Source organism: Artemia franciscana, chromosome 11 (assembly GCF_032884065.1).
Source record: "Artemia franciscana chromosome 11, ASM3288406v1, whole genome shotgun sequence".
Taxonomy (NCBI): Eukaryota; Metazoa; Arthropoda; class Branchiopoda; order Anostraca; family Artemiidae; genus Artemia; species Artemia franciscana.
The window spans coordinates 27,377,157-27,403,572 of record NC_088873.1 but is presented as its reverse complement, the minus strand read 5'-3'; the positions used below and the strand labels follow the sequence as shown (position 1 = coordinate 27,403,572).

The 26,416-nt window shown below is 36.5% G+C and overlaps 1 protein-coding gene across 3 annotated transcripts in view; it reads right to left on the bottom strand.

The window, feature by feature from the left end:
- The window catches only part of LOC136033034 (ubiquitin carboxyl-terminal hydrolase CYLD-like), a 46,303-nt gene extending 22,966 nt beyond the window's left edge, over positions 1 to 23,337 (bottom strand). Inside the window, exons 1-3 of one of the 3 annotated variants that reach the window (XM_065713596.1) lie at positions 23,308 to 23,337; positions 12,452 to 12,587; positions 7,353 to 7,531 (exon numbers count right to left, since the gene is read on the bottom strand). In XM_065713596.1, coding sequence (XP_065569668.1) covers positions 7,353 to 7,531; positions 12,452 to 12,476 — 204 coding nt within the window. In that variant the 5' untranslated portion in view covers positions 12,477 to 12,587; positions 23,308 to 23,337. Of the gene's footprint in view, positions 1 to 7,352; positions 7,532 to 12,451; positions 12,588 to 23,180 lie in introns of all 3 variants that reach the window. The other 2 variants (XM_065713595.1, XM_065713594.1) reach the window with 2 other exon arrangements.
- Between the last annotated feature and the right edge of the window lie 3,079 nt (positions 23,338 to 26,416).

The following is a 26,416-nucleotide window of genomic DNA, read 5'->3' as shown; positions in this document are numbered from 1 at the left end:
CAGCGGAAAAGGGGGAAACGCGGGGGAAAATGGGAAAAATGCCAAACATACCCAGAAAATAGTTTAAAGTGGGTTTTCTGGGGTTTTCACATACGCTGAGTAATTAAGTATAGAAAAAGAGTACTACGGAAAACGGGGGAACAGGGTGAAGAGGGGAGAAAAGAGAAGAATACAGGGTAGGGGTAGAAAGCGGTTTGAAAGATATTTTCGGGGTATTCATATCTGGTGATTACGAAATTGAGAAAGAAAATGATATGAAAAAATCGATTAACATAAAACGGGGAAATGGGGGGGGGGAAGGAAAAAGGGAAATATACAGGGTGTATACAAGCGTATAAATATACAAGCGTGTGGAAATGTGTTTTCTGGGGGTTTTCTATCTCCTGATTAAAAAATTGACATCTAAAACAAAGTTCGATAACGAAGACAGGAGATCTATAGAGGTTCAGCTACCCTATAGGTTCGGAAAAGGCAAAAAAATCGAGAAAGAAATACGGAAAGATACTGAAATTACATTATTCCGTATCCCTCGCCGTTATCAACAAGCGCGTGGGTTCGTCAACATAATCCTGTTCTAATTCGACATTCAGGAAGAGAAGCAAGGTAGACTAGTCCCCGCGGAGTTCCTGACGGAATGATATCTAGCGGATCCGATAGTCCCCATTTTGCGTGGATGCTTACACATGTGACATGGTAGCAGGATAAATCAAGGTACGACGAGATTTTTTTGTCAAGTCAAGCATAATTTTGCGTATCGGCTACTCTTCTTTCAGTACTAAGCCAAGTTTAATTCATTATTTTCCCTGGGTGCCCGAATTCATGGTTATTAGTTGCGTTTTGTCAAGATTAAGCCAGAGCGACATCTAGTTTTCAGCTTGTTTTAAGAGTGCTTGTTTGTTTTCAGTTTTTCAGCTTGTTTACAGCGCTGGTCCAAACACGGAAGATACTACGCACAACCGACGGTGTAAGGGAAGCCAGCATCAAATGATCGATTTCAGTTTAGAGATGAAGCTCCAGAAAAAGAAGGAGGAGTTTTTGAGCAACTCTCAGAACAAACAGCAAATTATAAGCTACATCGGGGAAAAACTAGGAGCCAAAGGATTTGAAGTCGTCCATGCTAAGGACGATGTTGACTATCAAATCGTGAAGACTGCCGTAAAGAAAGCAGAAAACTGTGAAACAATAATTCTTGGCAGCGACACTGACCTTCTGATTCTACTCTTGTATCACCTCCCGCCTAATGCAAAAACACTTTACTTCGAATCGTCAACGGATGCAAAAGAAGCAATAACACGGTTCTGGTGCCTCAACGGAGTGCAAAAAAAAATGGGAGAAGTATCCAGGCTGCTTCTGGTAGGGCACGCACTCTTGGGAAGTGACAAGACCTCACGAGTTTTCGGACTTGGAAAGCAAGCTGTGCTACATCTTTCGAAGAAGAGCGAAGTTTTCAGAAAAAAAAATGCGAAGTGTTTCTGGATGAATCATCGTCCAAAGATGAAATTGTGAAAGCAGGTGAATATCTTCTCCTCAGCTTGTATAAAGCACGAACAAACGAAGATCTCACTAAGCTGCGACATGGAATTTTCTTGGAAAAAGTTTCTTCGTCTAATACTACGGCGTTTGTTAACCCTGAAAGGCTTCCGTCAACCAAAGCTGCAGCTTCATTCCACTCCCAGCGAGTGCGCCTCCAGGTATCCCGTTGGAAAGGGGAACCAGCTGACCTCGACCCGGCTGACTGGGGTTGGATCCTCAGAGACCATAAATACTCACCTGTGATGACCGATTTGTTGCCCGAACCTCAGACTCTTTTGAGTGTCGTGAGATGCAACTATAAGACAGGCTGCGAGGACTCACGATACAGCTACAAGAAAAGTTCTTTTTTTAGTTTTGTATTCAACGATATGGCCTTCGAAAGTGCAAATTTTACCTATAATAGCTGAAGTTTTATACTTTGATCACTGCCAAGCGGTTGTTTTCTTTATGTTTAGTAATTCAAATGGTTGTAAGAAATGTCTGTGATTCAAGAAAGTAAAAGTTCGATACTTAAGCGAGTTGTTTTGTCCATAGGCCTACTTATTAACCATTAGCAGCTGGCTCAAGAGTCAGGCCTCCCTTCCCCTTTTCCGTTATTTCCTCCAGTTTTGCTCGGTTTTCATGGTTCTCATTTTCTTTCCTTAATTTTAGGTGTCAGTTTCGTGATCAGCAGATAAGAAAACCCAGAAAACACAATTCAAACTGATTTCTACCCCTGAATTCAATTGTCCCTTTTTCTTCCCCTCTTTCCCCCGTTATGGTGGGGCTCATGTTCTTTATTTCATTTTAGATGTCAGTTTGGGGATCAGCAAAAAGGAAGACCCAAGGGAACATATTTCAAAGTGCTTTCTACCCCTACCATGTATTTTAAAAAATTTTCCCCTCTTCCTCCTGTCCCCCCCCCGTTTTCTGTAGTATTTTTATTCTATACTGAATTTTAGATGTCAGTTTCGTCATCAGCGTATGGGAGGCAGAAACTTACTTTGAACTATTTTCTGGGCATTTTCGGCAGTTTTCCCAATTTCCCCCGCATTTCTCCCTGTTTTTTGGGTACTCGTCCCACTCGGATTTATAGGGACTTATAGTATGTTGTGCAGAATTTTTTTCTCATCATTTTGGAACCATTTTCGTTTATATTGCAATTTTGTCCAGTTCAAACCCTAAAAGTCCTGGACTGATTCTTCCAATGATTTAAAAAAATTACTGTTTCGTTCCACTTTTACCAATTTACCAATATTTTCATATTTTTTATATGAAATATAATGTTAATATTATATTTATTATATTATAATCATTACATATAATATTATAATCATATTTTTCAGGGTCAATGTCCCCTTAAACTAGCTTACAAAGATTCTTTACAATTTTTGAATAAATCCCCTCACTCTGGTAATGCTACTTAGTTGCTTTTGAGTTTTCATTTGCCAATGTTTGATGAACTCCATGTTCAAAGAATATGAGCTCATCTCTTTTTTAGATTTTTATTTTCTTATAAACCACCTCCTCTCCTCTCAGTGACAATACTATTAAAATCCGAACAACACAAAATTTTTTTTTGACGTGAGCTATACTTTGTTTATTACTTAGCGGACAAATTGAGCATACTTCAATGCATCACATACTAATAAAAACGTATCTTGAACCCATTCCATGAGATTTAGAAACTGACTAAGAACAAGAGGAAAGACCATAAGAACAGCGTATTATTACATGAGGAAAAAACAGACATTAGAGTCATTATTGGAGGGAGGTCTTGGAAATAATAAAAAAGAACAAAAGAAACATAAAGAAGAAGAAGAAAAATATCGGAAGAGGTATTTGGTGGGGAGAGCTGTCAGACGCTTGAGGGAGGCAGGCATGCCTATCTTACCTATTTTGAAGTTAAAATTGATAATCAAAATATATGGTCCACTGCCTCATTCAACTAAGATTCCAGTGTCACTTTTCAAAGAATGACACTCTTTGGATATATGGTGATACGAGAATAGTGAAGATCGAAGCCAACAGCGAAGGTAACAAAAGTTAATGAGATTTCGTCCGTAGGGGGTTTAAGCAGCGGGAGTTGAACGACTTGGCACAAAAACGAGGATTCTTTATAGAAATGTTTCAAAGCTATCATAGACTGTCCTTCTATTCCACGGTCATTACATCTCCTTCTCTTCTTCTTCTTCTTGTTTGATTATTCGTCGACTCCAATGCATAATCTCTATACAATTTCAGGCCCTGTGGTAGTATATTAATTCAATTCAAAAGTCCCTCGTCGTCCTAGGGGTTTTTTTTCGACTGGGACATTCTAAGTCCATTTTGAGATCCGGAAATGGTCAACAAGTACTTAAGAGTTGAAATAGGAGCGCTAATAAGTACAACCACGCAGTTTTTACTGAGCGTCATACTTGTCCTTTTTTCCGACGTTATTTAACAAACCAACTGCAAATATTAAATAAATTGCTTACATACAGTTAGCTGAAATAATAGTTATCATTCCTGAATCAGCTTAAAATAGCAATTCTTCCACACTTGACAGTTTTTTTCTCTCAAAAAGCCTCTATAAAGTTCCAGGTACTATAGGCCATCGTTCGCTCTTTACAAGGCTGCAGCCGCAGCTTCAACCAGGACTGCTTTCGAAAACCGAATATCACTTTAATCCAATTACTTTTGACTGTTAAGAAATGTGCTAAAACTTTCAATTTTTAATCGAATAAGCCCTCTGCTAAGCTTCTACGACCAGGGAAAAAAAGAACATGTAGGGACGACATCATTCTCACTTGATGCCCCCCAACTGGGTGTACTTCCTCTCAGGTCGTATAGCTCCAGTTGCCCTTGCAGATCTTGTGCTAATCTATGGAAATTAGTTTAAAACCGGTAAAAACATTAAATGCTTGAGGCTTACACTTTCGGTCTTATTGTGTAGTTCTCTGAACAGATTGACAATTTTCTTAGGTACACCAGTAGATTGAAGGATCACCCACAGTGACTGCCTATTGACAGTGTCAAAAGCTTTGTGGTTCTTCAGCTTTCGTACTGCAGCTTTAGTTTCTTCTGCTGTAAATTCAGTACCATTGGGGGAAGGTGTAGCATTGTCAGCAGTAGCAGCAGCAGTAGTCTGTTCGTCAATTTGGTCGGGTGGGTCTGAGTTTAGTAGCTTCTCGAAGTGGTGTTCCCACTTGCAGAAGCACTGTGATTGGTTGTAAATATTCTCTCCATTGGCGTTACGGAAATACGATGTAGTTTGAGTGTATTGACCTGAGAGCTCATGGAGGATCTTATATGTGGCTCCAATGTCCTTTCTTTAGCAGCCTCTTGGAGCTCGCAGGCTCTTTGGTCAATAAAGGTCTAATGGTCTTTGTGCAGAATGATGTTACTCTCTTTATTTAATTGCCTATACGCTATTATGTCCCCGCGAGAGCGGTCTTCCTGTCTGCGATCAATAATGATTAAGGACTCGTTGCTGATCCAATCCTTTTTCTTACGCTGCTTCATTCTAGCAACGCTAGTTGCAGCTGCAAGAGCATTCTCTTTGAAGACATTCCATACACCTTGATTATCATTGCACTACGTAAGGACCTCGAGTCATATTGGATATTTCGACCTGATACTGCTTAGCCAAAGCGGGGTCTGCTGGATACGGTAGGCATCAATTTTGCGAGGTGTCTGGCTGGTTTTTGTAGCTTTTAGGCGAAACCTGATTTTGGCTGCAACAAGACGATAGTCGGTGTTCAGAGGTTCGGCGCCGCCATCGCCGGCGTATGATGATGTAGTCGAGCATATTCTTCGTTCATCCATCATTGCTATACCAGGTGTACTTGGCTATACTGGGTATCTGAAACCATGTGTTTGCAATGATAAGATTGCAGACAAGTCAGCAGTTGACCGTTCTCTCTCCATTGTCGTTTAGGCTATCTACTGTTACGGTTTCAACAGCGAAATCCCACAGGCAACATTCATTTGAAATGCTAGCATTCATAACTCCTAGGAGGACGGGGTAGTCATGAGGAGGTACTGACGAGAGCTCAGAACTTAAAAGGGTACAATAGTCATCCTCATCTTCTTCCTCGGCTTCATTTGTGGGGGCGTAACAGATAATATTGGTTATTTTTCCATTTTTACCATCGAGCCTTGCTCTCAGGAGCTTGGGTGTTACTAGTACAAATGACAGGAGGGCCTTGCGTGCGGCACTTTTCAGCACTAAGCCAAGGCCTCCTCGTTTCTGGTGACCACCAGACCAGAGCAGTTGCACCCTTCACCAATGTAACTCCTAACCATCACCAAATAGATGTGTTTCGGTGATTCCAGCAATTGTAACGTTTTATTTCTTTAATTCTTTGGCTAATAGAAGCTTTGAATAGGGTTGGTTCAGTGTCAGAACATTCCAGGTGACCAAATTGATGCCACCATGGCCAACGATATTCAGAGGGAATCGTCCTTGGGCGGTCCGGGGCCGAGAAGAGGTTTGAGATGATAAATCTGAGGCTGAATTTCTGGTTCCATTCGTAGCAATAGAAGTTTCAGGAAGAGGACTGCCAACCCAGCCGTCCCTAGGTGCATTCGGTTCTCCAGTACTAGCCAGATATCCAGAGGCACGTGGAGATCGTTTTATATGCGCCAATTTGCCTGGGAACTAACTCTGGACGAGCACCATTCTCCACTTTATGGATTCTTAAGATAAAAAAATAGTTTCTTTTTTCAATGAGCTAGCAATGCCAATCTTTAACCAACCTTTGACTACGGTGGAAAATTTAACAATTTTGCCCGTTTCATTGACTAAAATTCTTTCTTGAGGGAGCTTTTTTTGCCTTGGGGTCCTCTTTGCTGGGGCTACAAACTCTGGAAGTTTGAAGCCGACCCACAAAAATAATTTCTGGTCTATTGAGTCCTTCCGACAAAATTTGGTTTGTTCCATTGGTCACGAGCCAACGATCCGTAGGTTTTAAGCCTGCCAAATATCAAAACGTGTTTTGTACATCAACACCCTTTTGGCAAGCATTATTTGCGCTGTGAGGTCCCCATAGCCCAAGTCTGGTAATTGCTTATGGTCAAAAGATATACCAAATTCAGTAGCTTCTTTCATTCTGGGCTGATCGATAAAATTACAAGCCTAATAACTCCTTTTGCTCTGGGTAGATTTTGAAAAACAAAGTGTGGTTATTCCTTTTGGCATACGTTGATCGGATATATTTTAAGTTCAGTAGCTCCTTTTGTTAAGGGCTGGCTAAAAATTTCAGTCTTCCTTCTCTTGAAGAGATCCATGCTATGGTTTGAAACCTTTTCTTGGATCCCAGGCTGTAGTTCTTTGCATATCTTTCGGGTGATCCATTTTGAAGTATTTTTGTACAATCGTCAGCAAGCGAGGTATGAACACGCACACTTTTCGCTGTTTCAAATCTACTGTTAACTGCAAAGCATAGTGGTATTGGGGATGCGACTAACCTGCTCAATCAGTCTCATGGATGCACAAAGACCTTTCGAAAAATTTCAGCTACTTTTCGTACACAATTCCCAGTTTTCAGTTTAATTTCAGTGGGCCCGGCTGCGGATCGTCTTTCATAATGTCGGGGCCATTGCAAAATTGTGTAAACCACTTAAACACTCTTAAGACTCAGGGCCTCACTGCTGCAAGCAGTTTGAAACAATACGAAAATTTCAGTGGCAGTTTTATCAAATTTAAAACAAAATTTAATGATGGCTTATTGTTTATATTTTTGTGACAAACTTTTAAAAGCCATAGATGGTTCAAAGTCAAAATGCAGTGAACCAGAAACATTTCCAGTGGTTAAGCATTATTTCTTTCGAGAGATAATGTGTATGGAGGAGCTTACCATTTCAATACCGACGGTTAAACGTTGTCCAGTAGTTCCTAAGTAACCAATCCACCGGACAATGCCAGCTCTGTTTTCACTTGTAGCACAGATCTCCACACGGGAACCAATATCAAAATCTAGGCTTTTGCCACTGAAATCATCATTTAATGGGAGCCCAAAACCACTGAACTCGTGCCCTTAAAAAAGAGATATTACCAAGAATCAATACAGCCAAGCTGAATTTGTACGAAGTCAATAATAAGATGAAAAATAAACTACAAACGAATTATATATTACTGGCAGTAAGTTTCCATTTATTATACATTAATGTAGCTCCTCGCACCTTTTAGTTAATTAAATAAAAAAAAAACAAGGTCTTTTCAAACTGAAAGTAAGGAAGAAAATTAGAACTTAAAACGAATAGAAGTTATTCCGTGTAAGAGGGTTCTGTCCCCTCCATAATCCCTCGCTCTTCACGCTAATATTTTTTAGTACTTTAAAAAGCTCATAATTCCAATTAAACAGCCCAAGAGTTTCAGGAGTAATTCTTAAAGAACTGGGACAAAAAGTAAACTCTAGCGTAAAGAACAAGGTGTTAAGAAGGGGGCAGTCCCCCTCGTATACGGTATAATTTCTGTTCGATTTAATTTTTTAATATTGCTCCTTACTTTCAGTTAAAATACTTGTTTTTTATTATTTAATTTCTTATGGTTTTTTTAAATAGGACCAGGAAATCCTCATGCGTAAAATCTTCCCTGGATCTTGTTTTCCCCTGGACAATTCCATTCCCACTAAAAATTCTCCCTGATCAATTTCCTGTAGACAATTCCACCTGGAAAATTCTTCTTGTTTTCACTTGACGAAAGACTTGTTTTTTATCCAATTTCCAATTGTTTTTCAAATCATCTCGGAAATCCCCCTCTGTGGAAAATTACCCCCAGAAATCTCCTTCCAATTGAAGTTTTTCTGTGGAAATCCCCTCTAGGGGAATTTCTCCAGCAAAGTCCCTCTCGGGAAAATTCCCCACAAAATTCCAGCCCAGCTATAACCTTCCACAGAAGCATCTCTACATGTAAAATTGAGTTGCCAAAGAGAAAGTAAGAAAAATATAGCAACTTCATATAGGAATTAGGAAAAAAAAATTTGTATAAGACTTCCGCTGGAATATTCACCCCCTCGAAACTTCCTATCCCACGGAAAATTCTCTCCGTAAGAAATTCTTCCAAGCAGAGCCCCCCGAAAATCCGCATCCGTGATCTTTCTTCTGGCAAAAAAAAACTAAATAAATGCGAAATTCCACGTTTTTGCGGATAAGAGCTTGAAAACTATACCGTATGGTTCTCTGATACGCTGAATCTAATGGTTTGGTTTCATTAGGATCCCTTGTCTTTGGAGGGGGGGGGGTGTTTCCCCTTTAAAAAAATAGGCAAATTTTCTCTGGCTCGTAGCTTTGATGGGTAACATTTAAGTTAATGAATTTATATATTTGGAATTAGTACAAATATTCAATTTTGTTGATGTATGCCTATCTTTTGTTATCGATTCCATTATTTAGAGTTTTGCTTACTAATGGGCCAGGTCGCTCCTTATTTACAGGCTTGTAGGCTTTTTCTTCCAAAGCTGGAGGAGCTTTCATATACAATTAAGTTGCATCTTTTCGATTTGAACAGGCGTTTTCATGGTACCCAAACAAGAGAATTTTGCAATTTTTTTTATAGCATTGAGCATACGAAAAAGATGGGATAAGCCAAAGGGTCTAGAATATTAGGACACAAAAACAATATAAACACAAAAAAGCATAAAAAAGAGAAACATAAAAAGACAAACACAACAAGCAATACATTGCTTGTATAGGGACTGAAAAATACTTGGCACAAACAAGAGCCTACTTTCAAGGGGCCTGTTTCAAATCCGTAGTTATATTTTAAGCAGCCATAAAGTATACGTTTTTAAGTGAGGAAAAATTAGAGGATTTCGTTCACTTTATACCTTTTTTTTTCTATCATTTATTTCGACTTTCAATTTAACTCAAAAGTTAACCTTAGAGCGATCACTAAAGGTAAGCTTTCAAATGGAGCCCTACCCCTTTTTTTAAACGCATCCCTATCTCACCATGCTCCGTGACAGCCAGCAGGTGCATGTTACGTCATAGGGAATATTTTCTAGGGGACACAGGTGTTAACTCTTTGAAGAACCTTCAGGGGCCCGTCAAATCAGGATTTCTAACATTATTATGTTGTAGGGTATGCATGTTTCCTAATACTTTATTTGAAAACCCTTCAGGCCCCCACCAAATCAGGATTTCTCTGGATGTCGCGTGATATATTTTGGCGGCTACCTAATAGAGTGATTTAAAAACACGAAGGGGCCCACTAGTTAAGATGCAAATGTGATATAATAGTTTCTTTTCAAAAACCTGCATCAAATCACGATTTCCTTCAACGTTGTGTTTAATAACCTACGAGATCCCACCAAATCTGGAATTCTAAGATTGTTTTTTTAAAACCTACGAGACCCCCGCCAAATCTAGATTTCCTTTAAAAAACCTTCAGGAGCCCACCAAATCCAGATTTATTTGCACGTCACGTTGTATTGCTTGCTTATTACACAGCTAGTGAAGTAGAGGGGGTTTTATTAAGACATTTTTCCTCAAGATGTTTTTCAAGAGGTTTCAAGACAGTCAAAGACGTTTCAAGACATTCCAAGACATTTTTTAAGACATTTAACACTCAAGAATTACGCTCTGTAAGACATCACCGATAGAAGTTTTTGAAACAACTTTCAAATTCTTTGTTGACGAATTTTTTATTTGAGGTACTACATACTTAAGTAAATCCAGTCCGCTTTGCATAAACACAACCCATCTGTTTCTAAGCCTGATGATTAGGTCTTGTCTCATACATACCCTTTATATTATAACAGCCAAAAAAGGTCAAGTCCCCTACTGCTTTCACACCAAAAAAATTGCGTAACATAAAAATATTACCTAATCTTCGGAAAGACCCGTCTATTATAATAACTAAAGACGACAAAAGCAATTCATTTGTTGTAGTGGATACGACAGACTATTACAACGAAATCCTTTTACATTTAAATGAAATAACTGCATATAAAACAATAACTCCTACTGATCAGTTTGCTAATAATATTATAAATGAATTAAAGCACATAAAACAGAATGGTAAAATCACCCCAAAATTATACAGTAAATTTTCTCCCTGTGATAGTTGCTGTCCAAAAATTCTATGGTTTACCAAAAATACACAAACAAGGTATTCCCTTAAGACCTATCATAGCATGTACTAAAGCCCCCCCCCCCCTTCTAATATTGGAAAATGGCTTTGCACAGCCAAAATTACTATATTAGTAATTCGGCAGATTTAGTTAAAAAACTTAATAACACAAGTATATAAGAAAACAAAATAGTTAGTAGTTTTGATATTGTTTCCATATATACGAATATAGATGTGGCTATTTCTGAGCAATTATCAAAAAAACAAAATAGAAGAAAATTATCACTTCATCAAGGTTATAGCTAGGAATTGACTGTGAAGTTTTAATGACTCTAGTTAAAATTTGTGATCAGTTTTTTATATATATTCAGTTTCGTGATTCCTTTTATCAGCAAATAAATGAGTCACCTATGGGAGCACCTTTATCAGGGCTAATGGCAAACATTTATGTCGAGAACCTTGAAAATTGGGCATTAAATTCTTATTTTTTTAAACACGCCTATCAGGGTCTCTACACGGATGACGTATTTTCGCTTTGGAATAATGGGGAAATTAAACTTCGGGATTTTTTAGATCATCTTAATACTTATGACAGAAATCTGCAGTTTATCCTACAAATTGAAATTGAAAATAAACTACCGTTTTTAGATGTTTTAATAAATCGTAATACTATTAAACTGGATTTCACTATCTATAGAAACCCAACGCAAAAAAATAGATATCTTCATCTTAATTCAAATCACCCCTCACACGTAAAAAGAGCAGTTGTAACTTCTCTCATTGATTGTACCTTGAACATTTGCTCCGATTCGTGTATAAGTGCAGAAATAAACTTTATCAGAGATATTCTTTTTGGTAACGGATACTCCATTCCTTTTGTCAATAATATAATTAACCGTAGACTAAAAAGACGTTCCAATAAAATCAAAGATATTTCACATTATGAGGCTCCTGATAATACCTCAAATATAATCTATATTCCGTACATCCCAAAAATCACAACAAAATTAAAAAAAATTTGCACAAAAAAATAACCTGTATGTAGTTCTCACTAACAACAAATTTCTTAAACTCTGGTAGAGACAAAACCCCAGTTACTCGCCAAAGAGAGGTTTTTCAAATACCACGTGACTGTGGTAAATACTATGTAGGCAGAACTTATCAGAATCTAAAAAAAACGCTACACCAGCATAAAGAAGACATAGACAAAGTGTTAATTTCTAATAGTTCTAATAACTCCTTTGTTTCTGCTTTAGCTTACCATATATTTAATAATCCCACCCACAAAATACTTTTCGAAAAATTTTCTCTCATTAGTAATGATTTGGGGTTAAAACAGGTGGTTCGAGAATCGACCGAAATTAGTCTCAAAATAAATAATAATATTTCTTTAAATACGGACTTGGGGGAGTATTCAATAGATTCTTTATACTCAAATCTAACTAAAAATGATCGAACAAAACATTTTACTAAACCGATCTATAATAGTATTGAACCAGTTACAAAAAGCCTTTGAGATTAGCTGCCAAAAAAGCAAGATTAGCTTTGAAAACTTACATTTAATCATTTTGTTCTGTTTTGTTTGAATGAATCTATCTTTTCACATTATTTTATTTATCAGTCCTGGTGGAACTTTGTTGAAGTAAGGATGCTAGGACTGTTTTAAAAAGTTTTCCAAAAACATTTTTAGTTTTAATTTTCGCATTTTAATGTAAGTTTATATACCTCGTGCACTCAGTAGAACCATATGAAAAAGAAGACTAGAACTAACAACAAAGTTAGAATTAGCATGCATGGTGAACACTCAGATTTTGCATAATGCAACAACTCACGGACTTGGCGGGAACAAGTCAAAAAAGAAAAAAGAATTATAGGGTTAAATACCTTGAAAACTGTTAGATAACTCCATGCTTTAAGAGACACTCACAAGGAAGATTAACTTTAATAAATAGTAGATAGACCTGAAGTATTGAAATGCCATAGAAGTGAATAATCAGCAGGACTAGCCATCATTCAATAGCTAAAAAAGAATACAATAATAAAACATGCAATTAATAAAGATTAAAGACTTAAAATTACATAAGACCATATACAAGTGTTTTTTTTTAATTAAGGTTCATTTGAACATAAGTACACAATGAAAGATTATTTCAAAGAAGTAAATTTATTTTCAGGAAATGCATACTTTACTCTATCTTTCGACATAGTTACCAAGTTTTTTAAAACACTTATCATACCTCTCAATTAATTTTAAAGTATAAGACTTACTCCCTGCTCCAAAAGCCAAGAGTTCACTCCTGTTTTTACATCATTGTCATCTTTGTAATGGTTGCCACTGAGGTGGCAACCAGTTGAACTGGAGACAAAACATGGGTTTCCTATCACGCCTAAATCAAGGCAACAGAACATGAAATGGAAACACACACACTATCCTGAAAATTTGAAGGATGAACATCCTCTCTCCCAGCACAAAATCATGACGTTGGTGTTTGGAAATAGGCATGGTGTTTTTTGGTCAACTTTATGCAACAGAGGAACCACTATCAATGCAGAAGCATGCTGCCTAACCCTAGGAAAGCTGCATAGAGCTTAAAAAAAGAACTTGGCATGCTGACAAAGGAAATTGTCCTTGTTCATGACATTCCAAGACCTCACACTGCTGGTCAGACCTGTAATTTGTTGGACAGTTTTAAATCACTCACATAATCACCCAAAGTCCTGATCTTGCGCCAAGTGATTGCCATCCATTTCTCCACCTCAAGCAACACCTCAGTGGCTAACATTACAATGATGATGACGACTTAAAAACGAACGTGAATTCCTGGTTAGTGGAACAGGTGGCAGGTTTTTATTCAGAGATTACTTTAGAATTAGTTAAGAGGTATGATATGTGTAACAACAAACTTGGCAACTATGCTGTTAAATAGAGCAATGTATGTACTTTCGAAAATAAATTCACTTTTTTTAAATAATCATTTGTTGTGTTCTTATGATCAAACAAATCTTAATTAAAAAGATACCTTACAGATGCAAATTTCCAAGCTTTATACATGGGCTGGGGTGGGGGTTGTCAGAGCATATCCTGACTAAAAGGAATTAAAACCTGGTTAAGGATGTTCAACCATGGTGTATCTGCTGCAATTTTTGGGATTTCAAAGAACTTCATTCTGTAATGCAAATGAGCCCTTAAACAGTTCTCTATGATGTTCCAGTACCCTTCTGGCACCAGAAAAAAAAGACATCAATGACAGACAGGCCAAAATATGATTTTTTTAGGTTTCCCAAAGGTGGCAGGTGGTGAAAACCTCCAGTCAAAGGTTTTTGAAAAAGGAATTTCAATGGTATACTTTTTCTTTTGGTTCACTACCATTTTGAAGGTTTTCAAGCTCTTTTTCAAAATTCTATCAATTTTATTTAGTCTTTACTTGTAAGTTTAGTATGGATAATATTCATCATTCTTGACTCAGTGTCACGTGGTGATTCTTTCGCACATAAAAACCTATTTAAAAACATGTTTTTTACTTTTTGGTTAAATTGGAGGATCATACACACTCTAACACAACCAAAGTAAAAGAGCCATGTACCTCCCATGTGTTTTTCCTGGCTGCTTTGCATGAAAGAAGTGGTTGTAGAAACTTCAAAGGGAGTTTGTTCAATCAAAAATTCAAATTTCTAGTGCCTGTATTATGGCCCACAAGTAGTTGTAGGGCAACCACCCCACATGCATTTTTTTCTACCAAATAGCCACAATGATAGCAAAGACTAAGTGGGAAACACATGACACATCTTTTAACCAGAATATTCTTAGTACCCATGGACAAAATTTCTAAGGGCAATATTTTGTGGAAAATCAATGTTCTTTATTATTCACAGCTGTTTTTTCTGCTTATCTTAATGTAGATATACAGCACTCTAAGCCAAGGTCAAGTGGCTCATAGTACTTTTAAGGTACTTTATAAGATACCTTAAAGTACTTTTAAGGTTAACTGGCTCATAGGACCAATGAAAACTACAAGAGAAAATTAATATAAATAGTCATGTCTGTTAAGCAGCTCTTGCCAGTAAGTAGAATCCAATTGTTCACATATGATAAGTATGAAGGAAGTTGAAATGGGGACATAATCCATCAAAATATAAAAAAATACCACACATGTTTTGTCAGGACATCTGCTAAAATACTTCCATCATCAAAATTAAAATGACAAAACACACACACAAAAAGGAGGAGGAGGATAACTTTAGAATTAAACAAGATGCTGAAGACTGAAGACAAAATGATGAAGAATAAAATAAAAAAAATAATAATCAAATGAGTGGATGAAAAATATAAACTTAAAAGAAAACAAGAGCTAAGAGCTCATATGGCACTTGTGACGAGGCGAGAAGAGCTAAGAGCCAAGAGATCATATGGTATGAGCTCTAACAAAATTCTATGAATCAATAGATTGATTTAAAAAGAAAAATAAGAGGCTTAATGCCGGTCAAGATTTAAAATAAGAGCTCTGAGTCACAAAGTCCTTCTAAATATCAAAATTCATTAAGATCCGATCACCCACTCGTAAGTTATAAATACCTAATTTTTTCTAATTTTTCCTCTCCCTTTTGCCCCCCAGATGGTCGAATCTGGGAAAACGACTTTATCAAGTCAAATTGTGCAGCTCCCTGACACGCCTACCAATTTTCATCGCCCTAGCACGTCCAGAAGCACCGAACTCGCCAAATCACTGAACCCCTCCCCCCAACTCCCCCAAAGAGAGCGAATCCAGTACGATTCTGTCAATCACGTATCAAGGACATTTGTTTATTCTATCCACCAAGCTTCATCCTGATTCCTACACTCCAAGCGTTTTTCCAAGATTTCCCCCTCCAAATCCCCACAATGTCAAAAGATCTGGTCGGGATTTGAAATAAGAGCTCTGAGACATGAATTCCTTCTAAAAATCAAATTTCATTACGATCCGATCATCTATTCGTAAGATATAAATACTCCAATTTTCATGTGTTCCAAGAATTCCGGTTCCCCCCCCCCCTCCAACTCCCCCGAATGTCACAGGATCTGGTCGTAATTTGAAATTAGAACTTTAAAGGACAAGATCCTTCTAAATATCAAATTTCATTAAGATCTGGTCACCCTTTCGTAAGTTACAAATACCTCAATTTTCAAAATTACCCCCCCCCCTCCCCCAATTCCACCAAAGAGAGCAGATCCGGTCCAGTTATGTCAGTCACGTATCTTAGACAGGTTTCTATTCTTCCCATCCAGTTTCATCCTGATCTCACCGCTTTAAGTATTTTCTAAGATTTCCAGTCCCCCCAACTGCCCCCCCCCCAATTACGCTTGATCCGGTTGAGATTTAAAATAAGATATCGGAGTTACGAAGTCCTTCTAAATATGAAGTTTCATGAAGATCCGATCACTCCTTCGTAAGTTAAAAATACGTCATTTTTCTTATTTTTCAGAATTACCCCCCCCCCCCCCGCAATTGAGCGGATCCGTTCCAATTATGTAAATCACGTATGCAAGACTTCTACTTATTTTTCCAACCAAGTTTCATCCCAATCCCTCCAATCTAAGCGTTTCCCATCATTTTAGGTTTCCCCACCCCAAACTTCCCCCAATGTCACCAGATCCGGTCAGGATTTAAAATAAGAGCTTTGAGACACGATATCCTTCTAAAAATCAAATTTTATGGAGATCTAATCACCCGTTCATAAGTTAAAAATCCCTCATTTTTTCTAATTTTTCAGAATTACCCCCCCCCCCCCCCAACTACCCCAAAGAGAGCGGATCCGACCTGGTTATGTCAATCATGTATCTAGGACTCGTGTTTTTTTTCCACCAAGTTTCATCCCGATCCATCCACTCTAAGTGTTTTCCAATTTTTAGGTTTCTCCCTCCCAACTCCCCCCCCCAATGTCACCAGATCCGGTCGGGTTTTAAATAAGAGCTTTGAGCCACGATATCCTTCTAAATATCAAATTTCATTGAGATCCGATCACCCGTTCGTAAGTTAAAAATACCTCATTTTTTTTCAGAAATACCCCCCCCCCCCCAACTACCCAAAAGAGAGCGGATCCGTTCTGTTTATGTCAATCATCTATCTAGGACTTGTGTTTATTTTTCCCACCATGTTTCATCCTGATCCCTCCACTCTAAGTGTTTTCCAAGTTTTAGGTTTCCCCCTCCCAACTCCCCGCCCCCATCACCAGATCCGGTCGGGATTTAAAATAAGAGCTCTAAGACACGATATCCTTCTAAACATCAAATTTCATTGAGATCCAATCACCCGTCGTAAGTTGAAAATACCTCATTTTTCTAATTTTTAAGAATTACTCCCACCCCCCCAACTACCCCAAAGAGAGCAAATCAGTTCCGATTATGTCAATCATGTATCTGGGACTTGCGCTTATTTTTCCCATCAAGTTTCATCCCAATCCCTCCACTCTAAGTGTTTTCCAAGATTTTAGGTTTCCCCCCTCCAACTCCCCCCAATGTCATCAGACCCAGTCGGGATTTAAAATAAAAGCTCTGAGACACAATATCATTCCAAACATCAAATTTCATTAAGATCCAATCACCCGCTCATAAGTTAAAAATACTTCATTTTTTCCAAATTAACCGGCCCCCACTCCCCCCCCCAGATGGTCAAATCGGGAAAACGACTATTTCTAATTTAATCTGGTCTGGTCCCTGATACGCTTGCCAAATTTCATCGTCCTAGCTTACCTGGAAGTGCCTAAAGTAGAAAAACCAGGATTTTAGGTTTTCCCCCTCCAACTCCCCCCAATGTCATCAGATCCGGTCGGGATTTAAAATAAGAGCTCTGAGACACAATATCATTCCAAACACCAAATTTCATTAAGATCCAATCACCCGCTGATAAGTTAAAAATACTTCATTTTCTCTATGTTTTGCAAATTAACCGGGCCCCCACTCCCCCTCCAGATGGTCAAATCGGGAAAATGACTATTTCTAATTTAATCTGGTCCGGTCCCTGATACGCTTGCCAAATTTCATCGTCCTAGCTTACCTGGAAGTGCCTAAAGTAGCAAAACCGGGACCGACAGACAGACCGACAGAATTGGCGACTGCTATATGTCACTTGGTTAATACCAAGTGCCATAAAAATTATGTTGACAACAGAGGAGAAGATTAACTGTGCTATATCTACCCTGTATTCAATGAACTTATTGCAATTAATTTTTGTCATTCATTGAGCAATTATTGAATTACATTCAACAGCACCTACTACTCATTAAATTAATAGCTTGCTGTCCACTAGAGCTCAATAAGCTGCAATTTGTTTTTCTCTGGATAAACAAATTCTTTGTGTATAGTCTATCTGGATAAATTAAAACTCTTCTGATTACAACCTTTCTTAAACAGCACTATGGAGCTGATAAATTTTTAATTCTTATGGGATATTTTTTCATTTTAACTACAATTGCTGTTACAATACAAACAACACTAGCATTTAAAGATAAAAAAGTTAGCCACTAGACTTTGACCAATAAACATGTCCTGCTGGTTGACAACAGCAAACAGAATATTAAGACTATGTTTCGACCAGAGAACCATCAGACAACTTCATACTATAATAGAGTTTGTTATCAGGGCATATGTGCCATCTAGGCTCTGCATCAAAATACATCATTCAATTAAAGATGGCGCTCAACATCTTTACCATTTTATTCAATCATCCAGATACTTGGATCAATTTAATATCAACCCAGGGATTTCACAGAATGCTTACTTTGCATCCTCAGAAAATATTCTGCTTGCAATATTGACTGATAAGAGAGCACATATCAGAGCCCTTGGAATTAAAATAGTCATAAAAGCACAAGAATCAGGTGGAACAGTTGGACACATTGGGATTAGAAAGTTTGATATTCCAAAAATAAACTTTAAAGCAAATGACAACATCAAACTAATTGACTGATTGTCCTGCAAAATAGTTTCACCACCCATACAGAATGTGACTACAGAAGATTTAAAAATTGAGTGGACTTTTACAAAGTTCCCATGCCATACACAAGCTGTGGTAAGAATAGTAAAATTGATTACAGAGGCCTCAAAAAAAGTGTATGGTCATAATAAAAAAAAAAAACAGGATGAATTTATTTGCTCCAATCTGAAATTCAGACAGGCCAAGACTGAATTTAGGTGCAAGAGACAGTACAAAACCTTAAGACCTGACAAAACACATTTTCGCACTTTTAATTTTGAATAGTTATTTCTTATACCTAATAGTATGCAAGAGTATGACAATGCTGGTGTATGTTCAATAAATGTTAGTTAAATATTAAATGTTATAAATGTTCTGGGGATTTCAGGCTCCTTGCCAGAACAGAACATTGTCCAAGGAGCATAAAATTTTGCACAGTAATTAACAATACATAGGTGCAACTTTTAAAACTACTGCAAAGTGTAGTGACATTTAAAAATATAAATAAAACTGGCCAAGTTTGCTAACTTTTTGAAATTTAACGTTGCTTGCCAGAATAGGGGTTTCATGAATTTGAGTCCTGGTGTTGCTGGTTATTTGGTCTGGAACAGGGGTTAATGGTGTGACTCTGTAAGCTCAGCCAGAGTTGAACCAGCTCTAAATAGGTACCAGGAGAAATCTGGGGGGAAATATGGCAAGCATCAGATGATTTGCCCCCAACCACACATTGCATTCCTGGTCAAAGGCATTGAATCAGGAGATTGGTACTTGTGCAATGCAGACCATTGGCCAGCATGCAAAAAAAGTTAAAGGAGAAGTAAGTTGCAAGAACAGAAGACATTATCCTAGGGTGGTGAAATTTGCAGAGAAGCTAATTATTTATAGAGGCAACTTTTCTGCTGTATCCTAAAAGCATCAGAAACACCCAATGCAAATTCAACTCACTGAAATGCCTTGTCTACAATATTTCAGGAATGACAAGAGAGATGTAGTTGAAAGGGGCTAGACAATTGTTGTCTCCAATCTAAATGAAAATAACATTTGTGAACTATAAGCTCCTATAAGATTTAAAATTATTGCATGGTTAAGTAGCAAGATACATCAAAAGTCACTATGTACATCCTCAGGAGAAAAGGCTTGCAGGCCTTAGGAGAAAAAGCTTGGTTCAAAAACCAGAAAATAGATCAAAGCCTCAGAAAATAGGGGATCATACAACTTTAGTTAGCCAACAGTCTTTTCTTGTGTGCCTTGGCTCATTATCCAGGATTAGCCAACAGTCTTTTCTTGTGTGCCTTGGCGCATATCCAGGATTTTTTTAGCAGGGGGCACAAAAAAATATTTTACTCTGATAGACTTGCAAACAAAGAAATACCAGCAATTTAAAGGGAACCTCAACAATTATATTCCATAGGTAGGTTGTGGAAAGGGTTGTAAATTTAATCTAAAATCTACTGAGGGTTAAAGTTCTAATAAATCTGTTGAAATTAAAATGATGTAAAAATATTGATACAAAAACAGTAAGTTATAGAAACCACTCTGCCATAAAAAAAAATTAAAAGCTGTTCATCATCTACAAAAAATATGATATTTGATATGGCAACATGATATTACCCCCAAATCCACAACTACATTAGGGGGGCCCCTGTGCCCCCCACCTGGATTCACCACTGAATCAAATAACAAGTGAGTGAGCTTTTTTTCAGTTTGAATATTAGAAAGTTGGTACTTATAAAGCAGCCAACATAATTCTAGTTCTTGTATTTGTCTTCATTTTACCCTATCTTTCCAAATAAATTAAGTGACTCTCCTCTTTCAAAGTTTTCTCAATTTTTCAAAAAAAAAAATACCAGTTAGACAATCAGTATATTCATTTCCTAAAACTAATAAGTTAATAAGAACTCCGTTGAAGAAATTAATCCGCTACCTAGCATAGCTTCTCCAATAGAGTTACAGACTTGTAGCAGCAACAGCTTCATAACTACAAAAAGTTTTTAGAACTTTTACAACTTGTATTAAGAAAGGCATTGTATTACTAAGGTTAGGATTTAAAAATAAACTATTCAATTACAATTTGAAGTGAAGTAAGGTATTCAAACCATACTTGATGTTTTCATGTTGGCTGACAAAGTTAGACAATAATTATTTATCTACACCCAATAGTAAACTGATCCAGGATGATTAGTGTCAACTCAATGCTGTTATAGGGCTAATGTGTTTCATTCTTAATGGCCAATCTCTCTCAAGCATTTTAAAATATGGGAAAAGTAGAATAGTGCATAAAGTTGCAAAAAAGGTAATTGATTAACAATTCCTTTAAGTAGAATGGTTTTGGCACTAATGGCATTACTAATGGAACAGTAGGAGTCAAAGCACTATCTTCATCAACTACATACACTCTTTTTGAAAAAGAAAATGATAGAGAGATTGTTGATAGTTTTGTTTTGCCATTATGATGTCTGTTAATATATTTTCTTTTTTAAAGCTCACTGAGTCACTTTCATTTTAAATATTACTGAGTTAAGTTGGGTCAAATATTAACAACAAAGCTTAAGTAGCTTTCAACCTGATCAAATGTAATCACAATAAGTATGAAATAAGAGATATTGAACATTTGAGCAAAGTGATGGAATGAACAAGGGAACTGACAACTATCAGTCAGGGACTAGGCCCCTTCTTAAATATAACACTGCTCTTCAAACAACTCATGGCCCTACATACTGCCCTAGGAATGTATAAAAACTAAAAGAAAACACTAAAATTCTTACTTTCTTACTTATATAGCTCTTATTGTATAACTTGCAGGATGTTTGTATCAATCATATTGTCATGTTTGATTGTATTATTGTCAATACTACTTTTGAAAATTGTTTTAAGTAATGATTTGGTAAATAATGTACTTGATCACAGGTGAAGATAAATTCTACACTGAGAGAATAACTGGGTCAACATAAGAGCTAGGACATATTACTAATTAAAGTAATGAGGAAATACATTTGTAGCAGAAATGTATGGAGCCATTAGAGAGAGAGGGGGGTGTATTTCCAGAACAGTTACTATATTGTAAGGGTTGAGACTATATTGATAGAAGCATGGGATGATTGATTTTACGGAAAAATTCTAGTTTATCTTCTTTTTGCTATCTTGGAAAGGGGTTAAGTTAGGGAAATGAAACTTTCAGTAATTAATGCAGGGCCAAAAATATACTCTGGGAAGCTATTGCTAAGCTTCTGTGCTAACCCTCTTCTGATTTCTAAGTCTTAGAAGTTTGCCTACTTGACAGTTTTGACCCATTGAAATTTTGACAAAACAACATTTAACCTTAATTATCAGTTATCACTTTCTTTTCCTCTGGTTTTAGTTCTGAAAATGGAATTCCTGCTGTTTGAGTAGAATTTGAAGCCATATAAATGATTTTTTTTCCCTAAATTTAAGAAATGGGTAAACATTAAGTTTTGTTCCAAGTGCTCTAAACTGGAAACTATTCTGCAAAGCAGCATAGTATCCAGTTTAGAGTACTTAGAAATACTAATTCTAGAAGCACATCCATTTCTGGTTGACCCTCCTCCTCCTTGGGGCAAACTGAAAATGTGCAAAGTGGGCTTTTCTTACAGATAACATTACCAATAGAGTGAAGCATACAAGTCCATGAGCCCTGTGGGCAGCACAGCAAGATCTGTATTCTATATTTATTTAATAAACCTTGTTTGAGGTTTTTTTTAGTTTTATCTCTCTGCTGAAAAGACCTTGCCCCACTGCCTGCAGGGCTCATGGACTAATATGCTTTGCTCTATAGGTAAAGTTACCTGTAAGCAAGCCCACTTTACCCATTTTTACTTTGCCCCATGAAGGAGGGGGGTAAACCAGAAATGAATATGCTTCCCTAATAATGACAAAGAAACAATATGTAATCATCAGAATATTGCTATATGCAGTAATATGCACTTTAGAGCACTTGGAACAAAACTAAACATTTACCAAGAAATATATTTGCAGAACTTTGGAGCCTTATATATTTGGATTGAGCAAAGTTGTGAAGCTGAAAAGCATTTTTTTTTGTAGGCTACTTCATTTAAGCAGAAGATCTATTTTGTAAGGTTTAACTTTTATAACACAAGATTTTCAAAGGTTACTGTCCTCTAGAGGGAGATGTGGTGGAGGTAGGTGCTTCAAAATATCTTCCCAGGACAGAGGCCAACTTAAGTCTATAGACTGAACCCTGAAAGTTTTATTTTCCTAACCTTACCCCTTTCTAAGATAGCAAAAATAAGCTAGAATAAACTAGAATTTTACTCATTTTATTTCTGATTGAACCTTATGGTAGGCTATTTTGGTGTTTGAGTTGGCCTATGGAAAATTTATTATCAAAATTTACTTATAAAAAAAGTGAATTAAATTGGTTTATGGCTATAGAATCTGCTGAGTAGCCTACAATTATTGTGCATATTACAAAGTTGAGACTGCTTGCTTTTTTTGTCCTTTTTAGCATGTTTCCTTCGGGACAATGAAAATCTTAAACTGATACCAGAAACAGCATGAAAAATCATCAAGCAGTGTTTTAACATTTTCTCTTTAACAGCAATGGTATCTTGTACAGAGGTCTAGTTACTGGGACTACCTAAAATCGAGAAGCAGTAAGCTATCAATAGGAGCTTAACAAAACTCACCCAAAACATAATTTAGGTTCAGAATCCATTCCTGCAAGCTTTATTAGTCTACTCTATCTCAACTAGGCCACTTTCTAAGCTAAAAAATAAAACATCTAATTAGATACAAAAAAAAAATATTTAGTACTCGTCGTCTGATGTACTTCCTCTTCTTCTCAAACCTTTTTATTTATTTCGAAAACAAATAAAATCTATGGTTGCTCAAGCAAAAGGCTTTCGTTTGGCTTTCTCCTGAAATTGATTTAAGAAACTTTTTCCACAAAATATGATTTTCAAAGAAAAATACAGAACTCTGTTAAACCAAAAAGAGCAAAAAATAAAAAAAATCTATAAAGGGTAAAACTGCCAAAAATCACCATCAATAGATAAATGAAACCCAAAACGAACAGAAATTACAATAATTTCTAAGCTAAAACAACTCCCTAAAAATTATGTGTATGCTCTTTGACAACTAGGATCCGCTTGCACTCTTTTGATTTAGTTAAATTATAAGAGTAGAAGTAGTAATAGTAGCCCTGAAATTTCCAATTGAGTACCCTCAATTGATCTTGAGATATGGCTGTGCACATTGCCTTTTGCTTTACTTTTAAAGCAACATTTAGTTTTAAAACGGAATGGACAAACTGTATAACTCTGGGATACTGACATTACCTATATCCCTAGATACAAAGTTACTGAGCCTTTCAACTATGCTAAAGAAAATTGCTCTCTCAAAATTTGGATAGAAAGTGTCTGGTAAATTATTTTCTTAGGAGGAGGGTCGCCTACCCTCTAATTACTTTTGGCTCATAAAAAGTGCTCTAGAACTTTTAATTTCCAATCGAATTAACTCCTTCAGTAGTGTCAATGATATTAAAAGCTATGATACGGCAGTGCTGCCTAGAATATTGCTGATATCACAACTGCTGCGTGCTCGTATAATCAATAGTTACAAAAAATCACTTTTACATGCTTCCAATACAGTTTTTCAAGCCACTTTTGTCTGGTGGCAATGAAAAATTTTATCTTTGAAAGTTACTTGGTAAAAAAAAAAAGAATAACCTACCTCGTAATATATTTGATAATTATAATCCCTAAATACAAATTGTGGGCTGATAGCCTCCATAAACCTTTATTTATACAAGGTGTGCACTTAACCCTATCTGGCCGTTTTAATTTATATGTGGTGGTCTTTCAAGTACGGTCCTCTTTGTGCCAGCGATACGAGTTAGGCCGGCAATTTTTTCATATAATTTCATCAGTATCATCATTGTTTACAAGAAAAAAAATTCAGATTTTACAATGAATAAGAGAGGATCTTTATGTGATGGTGAAAAAAATGTTTAAACTGCGGTTGTATTGATAATAGATTTACAAATTCTGTAAGCTTTATACACTAGTGCGATCATAACCCCTCGTTTCACTGAAATAGGGTGGTACGAATGAAAGTTCAAATACCTATCACTGTGTGTAGTCTTTCTATATATTGAGAAAAGTAAATGGAAATCACTTTTAATTAATAGGATATCAAGAAAAGGTAGTTTGTCATTTTCTTCAAACTCCACTGTAAATTTTACATTTTATCAAAACTATTTTAATGCTTATGGAAAAGGTCTAAGGACTCTAAACCGTGTTTCCAAATGCAAACCACATCGTCCATGAATCTGCACCAAAAACAAGGGGAGAGCCTAAAACTGTGCATAGCGGCAGTTTCAGTTGATTCCATGAAGATATTTGCCAACAAAGGAGAGAGAGATGCCCCCATAGTCAAATCAAACATCTGTTTGTAAAATTCTCCTCTAAAACCAAAATAAAGATAATATTTATTTGCAAGGATAACCAACTTGATAATGACTTCAATCTAAAGATGTTTTAAGTTGTCCAAAGACTTAAATTTTGTCGAAAACTTTTTGAAGAATAACCTTCCATCTGACATTTTTCTGAGAATTAAGGAAATGGCCTTTAGATCTTTTCACCATGATTTTCAATTTTCAAAGATTCCTTTGGTCGACAAGTTCAATAGACTTTTGTTTGAAAAGTTACAGAATTCGGACACTTTTTATCCTCGTTTTTGTCTGGGTCCTGCCACTAAGAGTTTGTCGTCTAAACCTCTTAGTAGTCAACAAGAAGCAGTTTTGTCGAAGGGTTTTAGATTCTGTTTTCCAACACCAATTTCTTATTCAAAAATAATTTCTAAGTTAGAGTCGGGAATTATGGCTTATATTGATAAAGTCGAGGCTCCTCAAGAGCTTAGAGCCGAAATCGTAAGGAAACTAAACACTTCTAACATGAAAAAAAAAAAATGAAAATGATATCACTAAAAATGACATTAAAATATTTTCTGATTTGAAAAAAGGATAAGGTCCTTACTATCACTAGGGCAGACAAAGGTAACTATTCTAATTATGGACACTGATGATTATGACCGTAAAATGAATACAATTATTTCTGATATCACTACTTACAAAAAACTGGATTTTGATCCTTCGGATAAATATGTCAAGTCGATAAGAAAGGAATTGGAGTCACTGAAAAATAAAAACATTACCCCACAATTCTATAATAAATTTTATCCAAGAGGTTGTTCCGCACCCAAGATCTATTGTCTAACCAAAATTCATAAGACGGGAGCCCCTCTACGCCCTATTGTATCAACTTTCTCGTCATCTGTGGCAAAATTATAAAAGTGTTTGTTGGTGGCAGTGCTTCTACTCTTAGAAACACAAAAATCATATTTAAAAAATTCCACTGATCTTACTAATAAGTTGAAAAATTTCGCATTGGAGGAGAATTCAAACCTCTATAGTTTTAAAGTGGTTTCCATGTATTCGAATTGTAATGTGAAAAAGTCCGAAGATATATTAAGGATTAAATTACAAACGTATTTTGATTTGATACAAGATGTGACGATGGCTAGTTTGGAGACTGAAGTCATTATGACGTTGGAACGAGGGGTTGTGACTGCACTGGTGGATAGAGCTTTCAGAATTTGTTCTCAGGAGTTTTTAGATTCTCGATTGTGATTTTTGAAGGATATTTTATTTTGTAATAGTTGCCTGATTAAATTCATTGATAAAATAATAAAAAATTGACGCATTAAACATAATACTAGGGCTATTGGAGTTTCACAGTGTACAGAATTAAATATGCCGAAAAGTTTTATTTCTTTGCCTTATGTACTTTTTATGGGGGAGATCCTTAGACGAATTTTGCGTTAACATAACATTGATGCTTGTTTCCAATTAATGAGACCATTA